Here is an 18,282-nt window from a genome sequence, read left to right as displayed (position 1 = left end):
ACAGTTTCAGTAATGTCACAACGTGCAGTGATTTCTGTTGTGAGACTATTTAACGCCCAAGCACTCCAGCGCTTGTTATCCAGCATCAATTGTATCATGTGTGGTTTTTCCCAAGCTGCTTAGGTGATTTTACCCACAGTCATCAGCTTCCACTGTTTGTGCAATACGCTGTTTATTTTCATGGCTTTTTGACAGGTCTATATTAGGGATAAACACTTAGGAATGTCACCTTGTGGTGGGTAATATGATGATCCCTTGTTTTATGACAACACCATCATAAGGCAGAAACACTACAGGCTCAGATGTGTTGCAGTTTTCTTCCACTGTGAAATTTTTATGTATCAGTTCCACTGATAACTTTCACGGTAGCCATTCTTCCTTTTTTTAATACAACTTTAACTTTTCACCAAATAAAACTAATAACCTAGAATTGTATACTTCCATATCGCATTACAGTCTGATTACTTATTAACTATCCAGCGTACATTTCATTGCAGAGAGGAGGTTGTGCAGCCCAGGACCTTCCAGTGATTTAGTGCCACCTGGAAGTTATTGACGTCTTCCTGGATTCATATTTTTCAGTTATGTTTATGTATTTGTCTATTTGCAAACTATTTGGGCAAATTTATGATTTTGGCACAAACAAAGACACTATTAGCTATGAAACTTTGAATTTTACCGACATTTACTGACCACAAAACACTTCACATTTTGGAGATGGCATCAGCCCTCTCTTGTGCCACCCCAGGGCCAAAGCCTTCCACACAGGATATCTCCTAACCTAACTGGCAGTTTGCCATTGCATTTTAAGAGGGCTGATTTAATAACCTAAGTAGTGCCAGTTCATAAAACACAAATCTCTGTCTGCATAATTTGGTCTTTGCTATGCAGTAAAACATTCACAATCAGATCTCATGTGACCAAAAAGTTCTACAAATGAAGCTAACAGTGACATTTAGGGGTAAAAACTAAGGAAACTAGGCTTAGCACTCATCCGTGGTGCCAGTACATTATTCAGACCTGATTAGGGGTTGTAATCTTGCTGCTTTATCAACATAGAGGCTGATTTCGACTGACTGTTGTCCTGGGGATCATGTGTGTTTTGCATAATTTGGCGGTGTCTTAAAAACTGAGCCACCTGACTTGGAAATTTCCCACAAATAATGCAGAGAGTCATCATATTCAATTCAGTCATTGTCAACCAAGTGAGGTGTTGCTTCTGCAAGGAAAGAAGCAACACAACTTTGCCATAGGCAGCAACATTCCCAGTGACCAAAACGTAAATGGAGAGCACATAGTAAAGCCGTTCAAAAAGCACAACATGTTAAACCTGTCAAGGATTTATTTAAATAAAGCTCTTGGGACTTTTTCTGAGCATAACTGCTCTAACTGATCTAAATATACAGTATGTTAATTGAGCATTTGTAAATACATAGCTCCAGCCCTGGTCACTTTGTCCCTGCCCTGAAGAATGAGACAGGAGCCAACTGCCTGTACAGTGTTCTGCTAGTTAGAGTGTATCCTGCAGGCCTCTGCGAAAGATGGGCCGGATTTTTCTGGCAGCTGCCACTTCTTGTGTACATTATTTAGCTTAACTTTCTGCCTCTGACCTCCCTGGCTCCCTGCTACACCACATGCAGCGTCAGAGAAAACCCTCCATCACATCCACGTATTATGCAACCCCGTCACTCCTTGTACTTCTTCCTCATTCCCCCTCTCCATCCACCTCCCTTTCTTCCTGACCTCAAAGCTCGTCATCCCTCCCTCCATCACTTCCATCTCTGTTCTCTGTTCTCCTCTCCTCAGATCAAGTTTTCTCTCCCCCGCTGTTTTTTTTTTTCTTCGCTCCCTCACCTCACCCCCTCCACATTCACTCCATCCTCCCATCCGTTCCTCCCTCCAGGCATGTGAAAACACCTGCTTCCTGCGGCCTGTTGTGTGTGCAAGTGTTTGTCTGAGTGAGTATAAGAGTATGCGACTTTCTATGTGCATCCATGCCTGTGTGCAGTCATATATTTTAGATGACAAGCTTGTTAGTGAATGTTTTACAGGCGAGTCGTATATCAGGTGGAGTCTATGAAGTCTTTGATGGGAGGAATTGACCTATGAACAAGAAGTAAGGTGCTGAGAAACACAGAATGCCAAACAAGTCTGCACCCAAATATGGTCTCGCTGCAGAGTTTTGCATTTCAATCTGCTGCTCTGCTTTTGAACTCTCGTGGCGTGGAAGCAGTGAGTATGTACAATCATTTAGGCTCAGAGGACAGGTGGAGCTGTACATTTACAGTGAGTTACACATCTGTGTCATACAGTGGGCATGACAGTTGATTAGAGTGGGTGAGTGGGCTCGTCATTGCCAGCCGCAATCTTTCAAATAATGTGACTCACCAGAAATGTCAGAATAAAAATCTAAATATATACATTCTACTCCCAAAGAGGCATAGAGCAAATATCCAACAAATAGTGTATCCAAATATAGCAGCAAGAGATCTCAGGATGGATGGGAAGGCACTACTGCTCTTACCTCCCAGTGCTTTTGGGCCGCAGGTGGCTGACCACGCTCTGATGAATGGTGACACTAGCAAGCGCGCTGAGCACACTCACAACCAGCTCAGTAGAAGTACAGTAAAGCAGCGCTGGCTGAGGCAAGCAACCCAATCCTAGCGTAGGTCATTTGGTTTTATCCCTCGCCCCACAGCTGAGCTCTCAAATGACCAATCTGTGGGCTTTATTTAAGTACACTCTGGCACTGATGCTGAACGGAAACATAAATAAATAACAGCCTGTATTTTCAAGTGTTCTTCAATGCTTCCTTTTTGTTACGGTTTGTGAAAAGCTACAATGCTGTCTTTGGGGAGCTTGTTACAGTGTCTTTTAGCAGAGACACTGTTTTCCCTCTATGGAGAAATTTTACTGAAATTTCAGACTTACCACACCTTCGCTGAGGAGTTTAGAGCTTCCGGGATTTCAGTTTGAAAATGTTCAGAATTATTAGTAGTTCGATACATCTTCTACTTGGTGGTTTAATCAAGGAGATGCCTTAATGTAAATGTAAAGGAGTCAACATGTGTGCAAGGGAGGTCACTAGTCAGAGATGAAGAGGGTCAAAAAAAGAATGAAAATGCTGAAATGAAATTAATAGTGATGAATAAGTAATGTATATGAAATGCCTTGCAGTAAAAGTATAACCATAATGTAATATAATACAGTATAATCCGATAATATAATGGCACCTTTTTATTTTTTGTAATGAATATGCACTGTCATCATATTTTTAAAAGATTGTTCAGCATTTGGGGAAATAATCTTATTGACATATCTCTTACAAGAGATTAGATGAGAAGATTAATGCCGCTGTCATGTTTTTAGGGAAAATATGAAGCTACAGCCAGCAGCCAGTTGGCTTAGCTTAGCACAAAGACTGGAAACAAGGGGGAATGGCTAGCCAGGCTCTGTCCAAAGATAATAAAATTCAGCGATCAGCACCTTCATAAGCTCATGTTATATCTCCTATTATACCTCCTATAACTGCTGTTCTATGGTCAAGTGCAGTGACTTGACCCTGAGCATCACCACAAGGTTGCTTGGCAACCAGCATCTCCAAGAAGTTATATGTCCATCCAGCCAAGAAATAGTCCTGCACATAACGCCCTACACATTTAAGAAACAAGATGTTGGCACTGTTGGCAAGAAAGCAAATTATCGTATTGCACAAAATGTTGCACTGTTCCTTTAATTTTGACCAGAACCCTTGGTGGGAATTGTCAAGCAAAGTATGCTGTGTCAGCAAACACTGAGAGTTCTCCCTAGGGCTTCCAATGTTATTTGGATTTTTAATAGAGGTTCAGGGGTAGAGTGTTGAGTTGGAGTTGTGTATTGTATGCTTTTAGCCATTAATGCCACAGTTAACCTTCTTTCCCAAATAAGATAAAGTTATCAAAGTAGCATAGTAATGGCCAAGTTTCCGTCACAGAAGTCTGGAAAACAGGTGAGATGTATATTAAATTGGCTTCATATTTTATGTACAGTATCTCCACTGCAAACCTGTCTTCAAAAGCCTTTTTTATTTCACAAGAGACTTGATATACCTTATATTCTGGCAGTGTTTATACAGAGACGTTCTGTCTTCAGTTTCCCCCACTAGAACTGCACAATGTTATGCAGTATCACTAGAGGCTGACATAAATAACACAGTCTCCAGAACACACAGGCCTTGCACTGATTTATCATGAAATAATAATTCATTTTTACTGGTCCCATGGCAGTGTCATGAATGAGTAGGAATATTCCTCCTGCAGCCGTTCGGTCTAGGAATGTTGGAATATCACTTGTGATGTCTTTAACCCTAATTTCTCCACCCTACTTGGCACGACCTCCTTCTTCTATCTCATCTACTCTATTTCTTAACGTTTTCTATGCTCTGACCCACTGACTCGCCTTTACACTAACAGCCAAATTGAGATGAACGAATAAACAGCTGATGTCTGAACAATGGTGACAAAACTGTGTTCAGGAAAAGTCCAGTGATTTATTTTTAGGGCGCTTTGTGGCTGGAAGGCCTGGGAGGAAGCAGGAAGTCAATGTGGTTGTTGTGGGGATGGGAGGGGAACAAAAGAATTGCAGCAGACTAGAGGGGAAATGGGTGTGGTGGGCTTTGCCTCCCATTAGCCAAATACTTACTGACCACAAACAGATTCATTTGCTAGGAGTGAATTTTGTAGTTTTATTTGAGGAGAGATTTTCTAAAGACAGAGCTTGTTGGCAAAAGGCCAGTAGAGTTCGGACTGATCTCAGAGCCTCAGTTAGAGCTGATCTCAGACCAGTAAATGAACATGAAGTATGAATATCATCAGTGTTCCTTTAAAACAGATGTTGAATTCAACCAGTTCATTATACTGTACTTCTACACAGCGTGGTTGTATAATGAGTGGATGTCCAGCAGTACAGTAAAATCTGCAGAAAGAGATGATTCATGAATTTGATTCATGCACTTCTGACTGGTGTTGGAGTTAAGGAAATGTTTAAAAAACTAGGGAGGCTCTAGAATATATTTACCATCTTTCATCTGAAGGTGAGAGGTGCAAACATTCCTCATATGGTTGTCAGTGTGGCTCCCTACGTCCTACCAGGATACTACTAACTGTTATGAGCAGACATTGCCCTGAGGCATAAAAGGGGGATTTTAGCTGCAATTACACTTGGATCTTTGGCACCATTTCCTCAACCTTGTTCAAGGAAGGTGTTGCAGATGCGACTTGCTCACATCTGTTTGTAATATTCATTGACGGGATATTGAGGCACACTGGCGGTCTGGAGAGAATCCAGTTTGATGACATTAGATCGGCCTCTGCCATTTGCGAATGATCTTCTCCCTTTGGCTTAATTGGACCATGGTCTGTGATGTGTGCTGGAGCAGTTCTCTCACGGGGAAAAGATGTCCCAGTCAAGAGAGTGAACAGCTGCCTCTGTTGAAGGGGCTCAGGGTCATTTTCACATGAGAGGGTGAAGGGTGAGATCATGAGATTGACTGTCAATTTGGTGTTGTGGCTGCAGTAATAGAAATTATTACAACTCCGATGATAAGGAGAGGGCAGAGGCACTAAGCAAAGTTCACCATTTGCCTTTTAATCTGCTTTTGACCCTAGCCAGGTTTCAGGCTAAGAGAAGTTACAGAATGGATGTGATTTCAGATACAAGGAGTTTTATCTGTAAGTCTTTCTTCATGACCGGTGAGGAGGTCAGTGAGGAGGTCAGTGAGGATTGACATACACATTTACGAAGACATCTCGCCTTGAAAGTGCAGTGGACATACACAATTGTGTAGAAAATTTAAAACAGACCAATGACAGAGCGGAGTCTTCTGCATTGCTCTGCTTCCTTTACTTTAGACACTTAGCTTGATAGATGACAATAAAGTAGAAAAGTGGATGAACAATTGGATGGAATTAGAGCCACAACTAACAATTATTTTCATTAGTGATATTCTGCTGAGTATTTTCTTGATTAATTGACTAATCTTTCATGTGATCTATAAAATGTCCGAAAATTGTGAAAAATTCCCAGCACAATTTTGGACTTCCTCTGATTGATTGTTTCGTCCAAACCATGGTCCAATAACCCAAAGATATTTAATTTATTAATACATAAGACAAAGCAGCAAGTCCTCAATATTGAGAAGCTGGAAATAGGCAAGGTTCAGCATTTTCGCTTGAAAAATGATTTAAATGATCAAACTAGTTGTATAGTGCAATATAGTTAATGCACATACATGAACATTAGCATGATACAATACAATACTTAATGCTTATTATATTTTGTTACACCTGTCTTAAAAAAGTGTTGACCAAACACTATTTTATATACAGTAGCTGATGAAGACCATGGGATGTGACTGAGAGTTTCGGGAAATTTCCAGTAAATGGAGGTTGCACTGATGATTAATTCTTTGAGACCACAGCAATTTCTGATGTCATAATTTGTGAATTGTGATTTTCTAGATTGGACTTCTAAGGTGGTCCTATTTTTTTTTGTTTTCTGAAGTTTTTGGAATTTGTTGGCATAGAAATTATTTATTTATTTATTTTGAATTTAAAGATTCAAGGGTGATTATCAGTCACATCCCAGTTATAATAGTACGACTCCGTGACAATAATGACAGTCCTGAACATGATGCAAATTGTATTAACTAGTTGCATCAGTGCTTGTTGTTCATGTAACTCAAGCACAGTGAGTTTAAGTTCAGTGCTATTTAACATGTGATTCTCCGCTGGTTGGAGATATTCTTCCATTTTTAAAAACTCTGCCTCTCTTCTGTATATGTATGAGTATATTAGCATTGGTGTCTGTGCAGATTTAGACTTTCAGATGTGACCTTTGTTGTCTAAATGTCAGGGAGATTGGAGAGAGAGCCCACAGAGGTAGGGCAGGCTTATGTAATCTGCTCACTCTGCGTTTCACATACACACATGCACACACACAAGCACAGAGCAGAAAAAAAAAGCTTGTTTGAGGACGGTTGTCATATCTCAGCTGTGATGCCTCATACTGCTCTCTGCAACTCACTGAAAGCCTGGCTTTCAGGAGCCATTGCTTTTATCAGCATGTATGTGCAGAAGTGCCCTGGAAATTATTTATGGCTTTAAAAATACTGATATAGTACATTCCTTTAGTGTTATTCTTTTAAACTTATTCTGAGGTCTTTTGATCCATCCCAAAGCTCTCAGCTCAATGTGAAGACTGTGTAGATTAGAGAGGGTGTGTGTCTGTGTGTGCTGTTTGATGGTTGACTAGGTGGTGGCTGGTTTGGGAGTGTGGGGAATGAACCGAGCTAATTCTCCTGTATGTATTCATTCATGATCGTGTTGTACTCCTTTCATAATCTGCCAACAACAGGAGGCGCGGACACCAGGACAAGCGCTGCAGGCCCTGATGGATGCGCTCGTGTGTAAAACAATGTTCACCTTAAGTATCATTGTGAACACGAAGGCCAAAATAATGATGTGCACGCCAATGGCAAACACGTGCATCAGATGGGAACTGGGGCCATCTTGTCCTGTCACTCACAACTCACTCACAACACTGAGCCTTAAAGGAGTACTGCACCGAAAACAACGCTCTGAACTCATCCTGTATTTTTGGAAGGTACATCAGCTGGATTGACAAAGGTCACTGTGGATTCCAACGGCAGTTTCATAGTGGAAAAAAATGTCCAAACATCCACAGATCCCTCTCAGAACATGTTAGCAATGAGCATAAAGAATGAACCATTATCCATATTCTGGTGCAAATGTGAAGACTTGACTCATACTGAGCATACAGATGTACAGCTACAGGAGTGATTTGAGAAGTTTCTGACGTTTTGATATTTTTATTGAAGCTGGGTTGCCGTTAAAATCTATTCTAATCATCATGATTTCAAACTAACTACAGCTTCTGTCCTGTCTGATTGAGCAGACTATTCACAACAACCTGCAACTTCACTTTCCACTGCTACAAGAATGTATGGGCACACATGATTCATTCAAGGGAGTAATACCTTCATAGAGCTGATTTGTAAATTTTATAATGATATTGGGCCAAAGTGATATGGGTTTTTTTAATGTGTGTAACAATGTAATTGTTATTCTATTTTACAGTAGTTTCTTTTGTAAAGTGTCTGTCATAATGTCGTGGACTTAGGAGGTTACATGCATCATTTTTCCTAGTATGGACTAGTATGGACAATCTTTTCATGGTCCACAAATTTGGTGGCTTTGGTTTATTTTAGAGAGTTGCATATAAACCCTCTCTTGTTGCGGGTTTGGAGCTTTGCATGTTTCAGCTTTCAACTAAGCCTTTTTTGTGCATTTATTTATTTAGAGTAAGTTAACTGAGTCCTATGCTTCATTTCAGATAATGTCCTGATTCACACTCACACAGTTACACACCTCCATGTCCGGAGGTGGTTTCTGCAACCACAGTCTGGTCTGGGACACCAAGCAACTCCACTAGGGCAGTTTGAGGTTAACCAGCTTGCTCAAGGGCATCTCAACAGTGGTAATGAGGTTGGCACAGTCTCACAAACCAGTTGAAATCACATGTGCAACACTGGTGGTTTAGGCATTTCCCTACCTCAGTTTTAAGTAAATATTGTAGTATAAATCCAGGATTGTGTGTGTGTGTTTGTGTATGTACTTGTGTCATGCTTCAGCATACACAATTAAAAAGACTTTTAAGATGTATCCACAAACATTGAAATGCACTTGATCCTAGTCTCGTTACAACATACATAGTTATCAAATTAAAGAGGAGCTTTGATGATTTTACACATCAAGATCTGTTTACAAGTCCCAGGGAGTACAACAACAGTTTTTACATCTGTAAAAACAGATGGAAGAGTTTTCTGACTCTGGAGGAGATTTTTTCTTTGTGATAAATAACAGACAGCCTGTGTTACAAACTGGAGGTGTGGAGTTTGAAAGACATGGTTGCTCACCAGTTAGAGAGGGATTAGATTATGGGAAATCCAGCATTTTTGTAACTCTACCTGTACTAGGGATTGAGTGAGGATACAGCATCTTGACCTCAGCTGTATTGATTCTTTTTATAAAATCTACCTTTTGTAAGCCCGGTATATTGTGAATTAAGCATATTAAACTATTAATTGATTAATACAACTTAACCCTGTGGATTTTGCCAGATCACAAAATGAAAGGTCGACCTGTGACTCTAGACACTGAGCTACAGACCTAAAATTGAATTTAACATTTGTAGGACTACTAAACATAACAATAGCAACAATGCAGTTGTGATACACTAACCTAATTTGGTCTAGAACTGCCTATATTAAAATGTATGTGAGAAAATGTAATAATTTAGCCTCAAACAGAGATCCAAACTATGTTTTCATGAAACATTTTGGATTTTCATGTAGAGATACTTTTGCATTGCTAGGGAAGGCACCTTGAAGTGATTGCTGCTTGCATCAGTGATGTTCGTCAGGTTGACCAGTGGCAATACAGAGTGTAAATCTGCTTGATTATCAGATCAACTAGGCTTACTGTATCTGACTGATGCCTGGCCACAGACAAACCAGCAGCAGAAAAGACTGACATTATGCCAATAAAATTATAAGGTGGTGATCACTTTGAGAAAATTTCATCCATTACTCTGACATTTATTCTCCTTCATCACGGGCTGTTAATGATAAATAATAAATCACCACGGCACTGTGATATTTTTAGACGGGGTGGGAGATGAATGAGGTTATGATTCTGGCCTCTGTGGTCGATGTAGTCAGCGAGGGGCTGGCTGTGCCCCTCCCCCGACTGTAGGTGATGGCTGATGCCGGTAGTCTTGCAGTGGAGCGCTGATCAGTATTAATACAGGACCGCCTCTCAGCCTCACAGCCGATCTCCCTGGTCCCCACTCACCGGAAGGCAGCTCGGCAGCTGCGAACAGCCTGCGCACAGCCTCTCTCTTGTTTGCTGTGAGAATCTATTGGCCCGAGAGTCGGTCGGTTTAGGGGAAGAGGCGAAACACCGGCAGGTGTTGACTAGCGGGGAGAAATCGCGGTGCAGACTGATGACGATGATGATGGTGAGGATGATGCATCTCTTCCCGTGCCTTTATGAATTACATCGCGTAGTGTGAAGAGGCGTAGGGGCATCGTTTTTTTTTTCATTTCTTGCCTAACTGTAATGGTGGATTTCTTGGTGGCTTTGATGCTACATGTCTAGACGGGGGAGCTGAATACCGCCCGTCACTGAGAGCGCATCTCAGCATCGGCCTGCAGCACTGCGCCATGGCCTTGGATGTCCAGACTTGCGCGGTGTTTACGGTGATCGCGGTTCTGGTGCTTGTGAACGTGCTGTTGATGTTCATCCTCGGTACTCGTTAATGGATCTGCGCTTGGGGCCCGGTTCGCAGCGCACCACACTTTCACTCAGGAGAGGAGAGAAAGGCAGTGCGCGTTGGTCGAGAGCGGGGACACCCGGCGCTCCATCACGGCTACGCGTTGAAATGAATGACGTTGGTACAACATAATGTATTTCTGTTACCCCCCTCCCCAATCCTTCGTTATGTCTTGTGTCCTCTCACCGTTTGTGATAGCTAGTGTTGTCTGGTGGTGGTCGTAGTTGTGCGGATACAGATCTGTGATGCTCTTACCTTTTCTGTGGTGACTGGAAATTCATATCCCCGCATATAAATATGTCCCCCCCACCACCACCCCACGTCGATCTCCCTCTCTCTTCCATGTTGTATTTTGTGGATTATGCGCATGGATTACCATTATTCTATAATAATTTATTTGAATTTTAGATGACAAAATGAATCTGATGGTCTGTTTTTAACCACAGCCTGCTGCTGCGTCAGGACTTGTTTTTCCATTGTGCTCCACTGTAGCCACATCTACAATATGGCAGCTGATAGCTGAGCAGTGGTCTCTCCACTGAAGTAAATGTGGTATTTGTAGCAAATAGTGGTGCAAGTGAGAAGTCTGTGCTGCTGATCATAGACTATGGAGGATCATTGTAATCTCATCTGAACAGTAACCAATAGCAGGCAGGGCTAGGCCTAATAAAGGAGGGCCTCCGTCACTCCAGGTTTCCCCCATTTTAGATGCAGCTAAACTCAGCTCCCATTTCATAGCCCACAACATTCACACCCCCCACCCCCCGTTTGCATCATTTCAATGTGGCACCTGTCTCTGAAACCCACACATTGTTACACCTGGTCACTAAAAAGTGACTGATTAAAAGATGTATCAGTGTTTGTGCATATTTCCTACAGATGAAATGTCCTCCAAGTGAAAAGGCTTGTCAGATGGAGATAAAAAATGCCAATTTCCTTTCCTTCCACATGCAGTGTCATAATCTAATAAAGGATTGGAGGCAGGTGTCATGAATGTTGAATGGATGTCAGAAATAGATATTCTAAAAGCCTATCCCAGAGCTGTCCATGACAGTCCTATTAATAGTGAAGGCAGGCTGGCTAGGTTTTTTGAAGATACTGTATGTGCTCTCTCACACTCAGACTAAGTGCTATGTGTTTTTTGTGTGTGTCTACTTAAGTGGTAAATGTTGTACTGTAAGTGTAGAAAAAAATGTTTGGTGGCCATGTATTATGAACATAGATACCTTCATCACATGCTGTGGCATGTGGGCCGGTGTTTTCATCACTGTGGTAGAAAGCATAAACAGATTTCCTTACGGGGACCCCCACAGGACTGTAAACATCACATCATAATCTTATATACTATAGTGATTATGGCTCAATTGGCTGGCAGTGACAACACAGTGCTACTTACAGATGTGTGTTCACATGTAAACATGTGAACATGTTGTGAGTGTGTGTGTATTTGTGTGTGTGAGATAGTTTTGGGTGGGTGTGATTTGTGGTTCCTCTTTGAGTCTGAGTCCTGCACACGTCCCAGGTGTTCACACATTTGTATTCCCTCCAGGGCAGGTGCCTTCTAATAGAGTTCTGTTAAATGCTGTGCAGTCAGAAGTGTCAATGTGCGGATGGTGTGTGTGAGCGAGACAACAGTGTGTGTGAGGATGTGTGTGTATTTCTCACCGGTTTTAGGCAGAGCATCTTTGATTGGCTCCCAGACTCAGGGTATAAGTGTATTACATAACAGGGTTGGCAGACACAGGGAGGACGGACCGTGAGACTCACTCAGTGCGTCGGATTGAGAAGCCTCTTTCTGGAATACAGCACCTTGTTACTCGACATCTCAGACTCAGCTCTCACGGAGAACCATCACCTCGACCGCTTCCAAAAGGGATTTAATTATCATGATTGTATGAACCGGACTTCTCCATGCATACACTCTCTGAACAGTTACATGCCACAAACATGGTAAGGCTGGCTAAAGGCGTGTGTGTGTGTTTGCTCAGGGTTGCTGTAGGTGCTTTGGTGCAGCTGTGCTATGGCTAGAGATAGAGGAGGATGTTGGAATGCAGTGGAGCTGCCAGTGCAGTGAATGCTGATGTGTTGTGCTGCAAAGATGATATAAGCCAATGAATCGGCTTTTTACTCTTACATATTTCCTTGTCAGTCTTCTCAGTGCTTGAATATGATAGAGAAAGCATTGTCATATATGTCCGTATATAGGGATAGATTCCTCTGCATTCATTTGCATTGACCCAAATACAGGTTTTTGCGATTGAAAGACGACTGCTTCTCTCTCTGATCTTTGATGTTGTAACTGCATTGTAACCATAATGATGACACAGGTCATTACCGCTGGTAGACACACAGGTAATAATGAGTATTGTTGCAGGACTTCTCTGTGTTTGTGTGTCTATGTGTTTACTGTATGCCTTTTGATCAAGCTAGGTAGGAGCCGGTGCTAAGGCAGGAATTGGGAAGATTGATTATGTAATGCTTTTAATTTATTCAGACATGTAGAGGGAAAAAGGATGCAATGTATTGGAGAGGGCAGTGCTGATCTCATTAGGGAGATGGAAGGATGAGGGGAAGGAGAGAACTGAGCAAGAAGGAACATTGGCTGTGAATGGATCTCTCTCCCTCTCTCTCTCTTTCTCTCTCCCTCGCTCTTTCTGTCTGTTGCCCATATTACAGCAGATTGATGGGGACTGGAGAGATTGTGCTTGGAGTGAATGGGGCTGAAAATGGAGTGGTGCTGGGGGGGGGGGGGGGGGGCAAGGCTCATCTGTTCTAAGGGTGCTGTTTCAGACAGAGGTCCTGATGTCAGATGGTGACGGTCAAGCAGAACTGATTTGGCTTCAACTAGTTATGCCAGCATGTTTTCTGTTTAATAAATGATTTAAATCAAATTCCATATCCTCAATCAACAATGATTTTTTAATCTTTTTGAGCACTATTCATTGGTCCTGTTTCCATGGCAGCGTGACACATGTTTTTGCGGTAATCCTCCTCTCTTCCTGTAGTGGAGAGCTTTGAGATATAGACTGGCGCTATTGTTGCCCCAGCTCCCAGCCCTATGTGATACCTGATTGAATCATCCCACTCAGAGACGTCTTTGATCTAAAATTTGCATGCAGAGGCCCACACTATTATATTTTACAGCAACATGGAGATGATCATGTTAGTGAATGCTGCAATGTGATTGGTTTGTCATGTTAATAGCAGATAACAGAGTGATATTGCATTTATTCAGTGGTCACTCTTTGTCCGTGTCTACTCAAGCACAGAGACACTCACACACCTAAATTTGGAAATATTCTGGTGCATCCTGAAGTGTCCTTGCTTCATCCCATCATCTTGTCAATACCAGTGAAGCATCCTCATCTGTCGCCATGACTACGGCTGTTCTTTCCCTTCCAGGCATGGACGTCCCTCCTCTATGTTCACTCCTCTGCCCTGATTGGCTTATATCCCCTGTAGCTGTCTCAATAAACCATCAGGGAGGTATGCTTGTCTACAGGTTGAAGGGGCAACGTAGCTGCTGAGTCTGAGAGCTTAGAGCCTCATGGGGGGGGGGGTTCAGATGATACAAACAAACACACATACACACTCAAAATCTGCTGTTTCTCGTGAACGTTCTTCCAAATACACCGCATCAGCAGGAAGGTAGAATAGCATTTTTGTGCTGGAGTGATGAGGTGCATATTAAAAGGTTTTCTCATCTAGGGATTTCATTTTAAAACAGGCAAAGCAATCTTAAATGACTGAGGGAAAACATCTCCTGCTCCATTTAAAAAATAATACTAGCTCAATATTAATATGCAGAAGCCTTAATACAAGTAAAGAACTAATTTCATGTCCATCCATGTGACAAACCTGTCTCCAGGCTTTTGATAACTCTTTACCTAGAGCCTAAGCAGCTCCTGTCAGGCTTGGTTAGCGCTGGCTGCTCTGCCCACAGCCCCAGGGACTGGATGCATGGTTAGCTCAGGACTGGAGAATGCTGATGAACACTACTTTGGAGAGAACAATTGGAACAAACAGTTGGAGCTGTGCCACAGATGCATACCCAGGTTTAATGCATAAAAAAGCGTGGCTGCACGTGTGAGTGTGCGCATGTGTGCGTATGCATGCCTCAGGGCGACAGAGCTAAGTCCTCAGTGTGATGGATAGTGGTGTTGTGTGGTAGATGGATGATGTCAGACTCAGGTCCTTCTCAGGAACATTGTCCGCTGTCTCCTGTCCTTTAATGAGAACAACCTTTAGCCTCTAAAATCCCTGTAAAGAATACTGATCACCTGACAGGCTTTCGTACATTTACAGACTATATCCAGTGCATGCACCTCAAACAATAGTCTACTAACGTACATGCACACAGTTGCACAATTTAAACATTTATTTTCAGTGTCGCATAATGTCCACATTATTCATTCATGATGTTAAAATCAATAGAAAAGATATGATGAGTCATCCTTTCATGTTTTGTCAAAGACTGTGCTGCAGATAAAATAGCAAGCCCTGGTGACAGCATGAAGGAAGGGAGATTATCCCTTCACATTTGTTTGCTCCTCAGCATTTATATTACATTAACACATGTAATTATTGTAATGTCATAATGGGCCAATTACGATCCCTGTGTGGAGATTGGTGCTGTGCTTCTGAATGCTGTGTTGTTTCTCCACTAATGGCTCTGCCTTTTTTGTGTTGTTGTATTTTGTTGTGTTGTACACTGTGGTCTGTGTTAGCTATTGTGTTGTTCTGTTTGCAATCCCTAAGCTGCCAGTGGGCCCTGGCTTTGAGGGTGTGTATTTGCATCCATTAGTAATCTGAGTGGGTTTAACAACAAGAATTTACACAAATTGAGGCCAAAATGAGGCTGAGTACTGTATTACAATCACTTTCAAATTTGTTTTATGTGCTGTTTTAGATCACGTGGGTCCATATTTATTGGTCAGTGTCTACAGTGATGTTTATGCTCTTTTAGTGGTGTTTCCACAACAGTGGCTTCAATTAATCAGAATAAAACATAAGCCATTGCCCTGTCTCTTCCTCCTCTTTCTCCAGTTGATAAGTGGAGGTTCAATCGTCAATGCTGAGGCGGTATGGGACCATGTAACCATGGCGGACCGGGAGTTGGCGTTTAAGGCCGGTGACGTCATCAAGGTGCTGGACGCCTCCAACAAGGACTGGTGGTGGGGCCAGATTGACGAGGAGGAAGGATGGTTCCCTGCCAGCTTTGTACGGGTGAGTTAGCTGCAGCCATGGCTGGCCAGCGACCATAGACACAACACACACCCACACACACACAGAAATGGAGGCACATGAACATATGCACAAAAGCTGATAAATAAACATACTGGGAGGTGCACATGCACAAGTATCTTGTCACATGCACAAAAACACACACTGATATGCTTGTGCCACACACAGTTTACACACAGTTGAATACTGCTTTGTTTTAATAATACATAACACTCAAGAGATCAGAGAACAGCTAGCTAAGAGCCTTTATCTGGTGTTCAGGGACAACGAAACAAAGATGCTGATGAGCCCCCTTTTTTAAGTTTGGCATCACCTTCAACTCCTATCCTTGAAATCAACTTAAATTTACAACGTGTTCACTTACCTTGTGATTATATGATATCACCCATATCTGAGCTCAACTAAACCCAACACTGCATTAACACAGGACTGATCCAGCTACTATATGTTATTCCATACTTCTTTCACTTAACTTATTGAATGATTGGAGAATTAGCATCCTTGTTGTAGGTGGAGGCTTCCACAGCAGATAAGCCCCCTCACCCCCCACCCCCACCCCCCCTACCCCACTCCCCCCTCCCGGGACACTCCTCATGGCCATTCCCACCTGTCCACCCTTCCATATTCACTCCTGAGAGGGCAGGGCAGACAGGCTGACTGACTGTCAACCAAAAAGTATCTTTTTGTTCTGTCATTCTCTCTTTCCAAGGTGGAACCCCACCCTCCTCAGCCCCAAACAAAACAGGTTTTCTATATCAACCCCATAGCAACTCCACGGTTCCAAAACACCACGTCAAAGGTGCGTTTTCCCAGCTTCATCTACCCATCCAGCCTGCCCGCCCGCTCCAGTCTGTCCACGCAACGTACCCTCAACATTACCAAACATTAACGTTCCCATGACGTTATCACATCATCCTCAACGGGGTCGATAGAGAGGCAGAACTGATGAGTCAAAAGTAAAGATAACGTTAAATGTCTTCTTGATGGCCTATACTCAAATTATACAAGTGCAATCACATAGAATTAGATGTATTTTGGACTCAATGTTCCTGTTAACATCCATGGTTATTTCCATTTCAATTATGGATCATTTTCTTCAGTACTCTTATTTACTATTGACTCTGACTATTTCTCAGTCTAAATGCTGCGCAACTAGTTCTCGTCTGCAGTCAGTGCTCTACCACCCGTCACTCTGCTTGTCTGTGGCGCTGCATTTCTCATCTTGTGTTTGGCATTCTACCCGTCGGTTCTTTGATGTTCTCTTGGCAAACTGTGTGTCATCAGGTGTTGGCTGCTGGGCATCTGAAACCACGCTCACTCGGCCCTTTCTATGAGCGAGAGTGGAATACACTATATGTGTGGATCTGTCTGTGTGTGTGTGTGTGTGTGTGTGTGTGTGTGTCTGTGTGTGTGAGTGTGAGTGTTGGTGAGTGCATGCTTGCGTGAAGAAATCCTGAGGTTGTGTGATGTGTGTTTGTGTGTGTGTGTGTGTGTGTGTGTGTGTATATGCATGTGTATGTGCAGAGGGGAGTCACACACAGGGCCAGAGTTGGGCATTAAATATCCTCTGGGCACCAGTTTCAGAAAGAGGCTTATTTTAAACTCTGGAGTGTTTGGCAGTTTGTCCCGCACCTTTCTGACATGCTAGACCAAGAGTCTGACTCACTGTCCAAACTACCAGACACCCTCTAAATGAAGCTCTGTGTGTGTGAAATGGGTGTTTATGTATGTGATGGGGATATGTGTGTGCGTGTGTGTGTGTGTGTTTGTGTGTGTGTGTTTGTGTGATATGTGCATTCATGCCCAGGAAGAGTGAGTGGTACCAGTTTTATGGGAAAGATTTTGTGATATTAATACCGAAACACATCTGTTTAATAATACTTTTTTCATCAGATTCATACACCTATTACTTAATTGTGCACATTTCATATTCAAGTGCATGTGTGTGTGGCTCTGTGTGTGTGTGTGTGTGTGTGTGTGTGTGTGTGTGTGTGTGTGTGTGTGCGCGTGTGCGTGCGTGTGTGTGCGTGTGTGCGTGTGTGTGTGTGTGAATGTATTTGTCCCCAGCTGTGGGTGAACCAGGAGGATGGGGGAGCAGAGCCAGCTGAGGGAACCAGCGAGGTGCAGAATGGACATCTGGACCCGACCAATGACTGCCTGTGTCTGGGGTCGCCTCTCCAGAACCGAGACCAGATGAGAGCTAATGTCATCAATGAGATCATGAGCACAGAGAGACATTACATAAAACACCTCAAGGACATCTGTGAGGTACGAAAAACACATACATCCTCCATTGCACACGTGCTTACATCCAGCTATAAAGCCATGCTTTAAAACCAGTGAACAGTAGGAAAAGTAAACAGTAAGGAACTGAAGCACGAGAGAGAAGAGGCAGTTTGATGCTACACAAGGGTCTAGGATGAATTCTTAACACTCCCACATTCACACTTTTTTTTCCAGACCTACTTCTTTTTTTCTTTTGATTGTAAAACACTCCAAAAATAATCTTTTTCTTAAATGTGAAAACACAATATGTCATTTGTACACAGTAGTGACAACAGCCACACTTGGAGTGATTTGGTCCAGATTAAATTTGTCATTATATTATGAATCATGCTGATGTGACGAGCTGGAATTCACACCTAA

The 18,282-nt window shown here is 42.5% G+C and overlaps 1 protein-coding gene across 9 annotated transcripts in view; it reads left to right on the top strand.

Moving 5' to 3' along the window:
* LOC130173421 (rho guanine nucleotide exchange factor 9) overlaps window positions 1-18,282 on the top strand; it is a 39,924-nt gene that overhangs the window by 9,479 nt on the left and 12,163 nt on the right. For 3 of the 9 annotated variants that reach the window (XM_056382687.1, XM_056382685.1, XM_056382689.1), the window contains 3 exons: window positions 15,439-15,618; window positions 16,346-16,435; window positions 17,704-17,904. In XM_056382687.1, coding sequence (XP_056238662.1) covers window positions 15,439-15,618; window positions 16,346-16,435; window positions 17,704-17,904 — 471 coding nt within the window. The other 6 variants (XM_056382691.1, XM_056382688.1, XM_056382692.1 and 3 more) reach the window with 6 other exon arrangements.

This window comes from Seriola aureovittata, chromosome 8, assembly GCF_021018895.1.
Source record: "Seriola aureovittata isolate HTS-2021-v1 ecotype China chromosome 8, ASM2101889v1, whole genome shotgun sequence".
NCBI lineage: Eukaryota > Metazoa > Chordata > Actinopteri > Carangiformes > Carangidae > Seriola > Seriola aureovittata.
The sequence above is the reverse complement of the archived record's forward strand: the minus strand, read 5'-3'. Positions and strand labels throughout refer to the sequence as shown.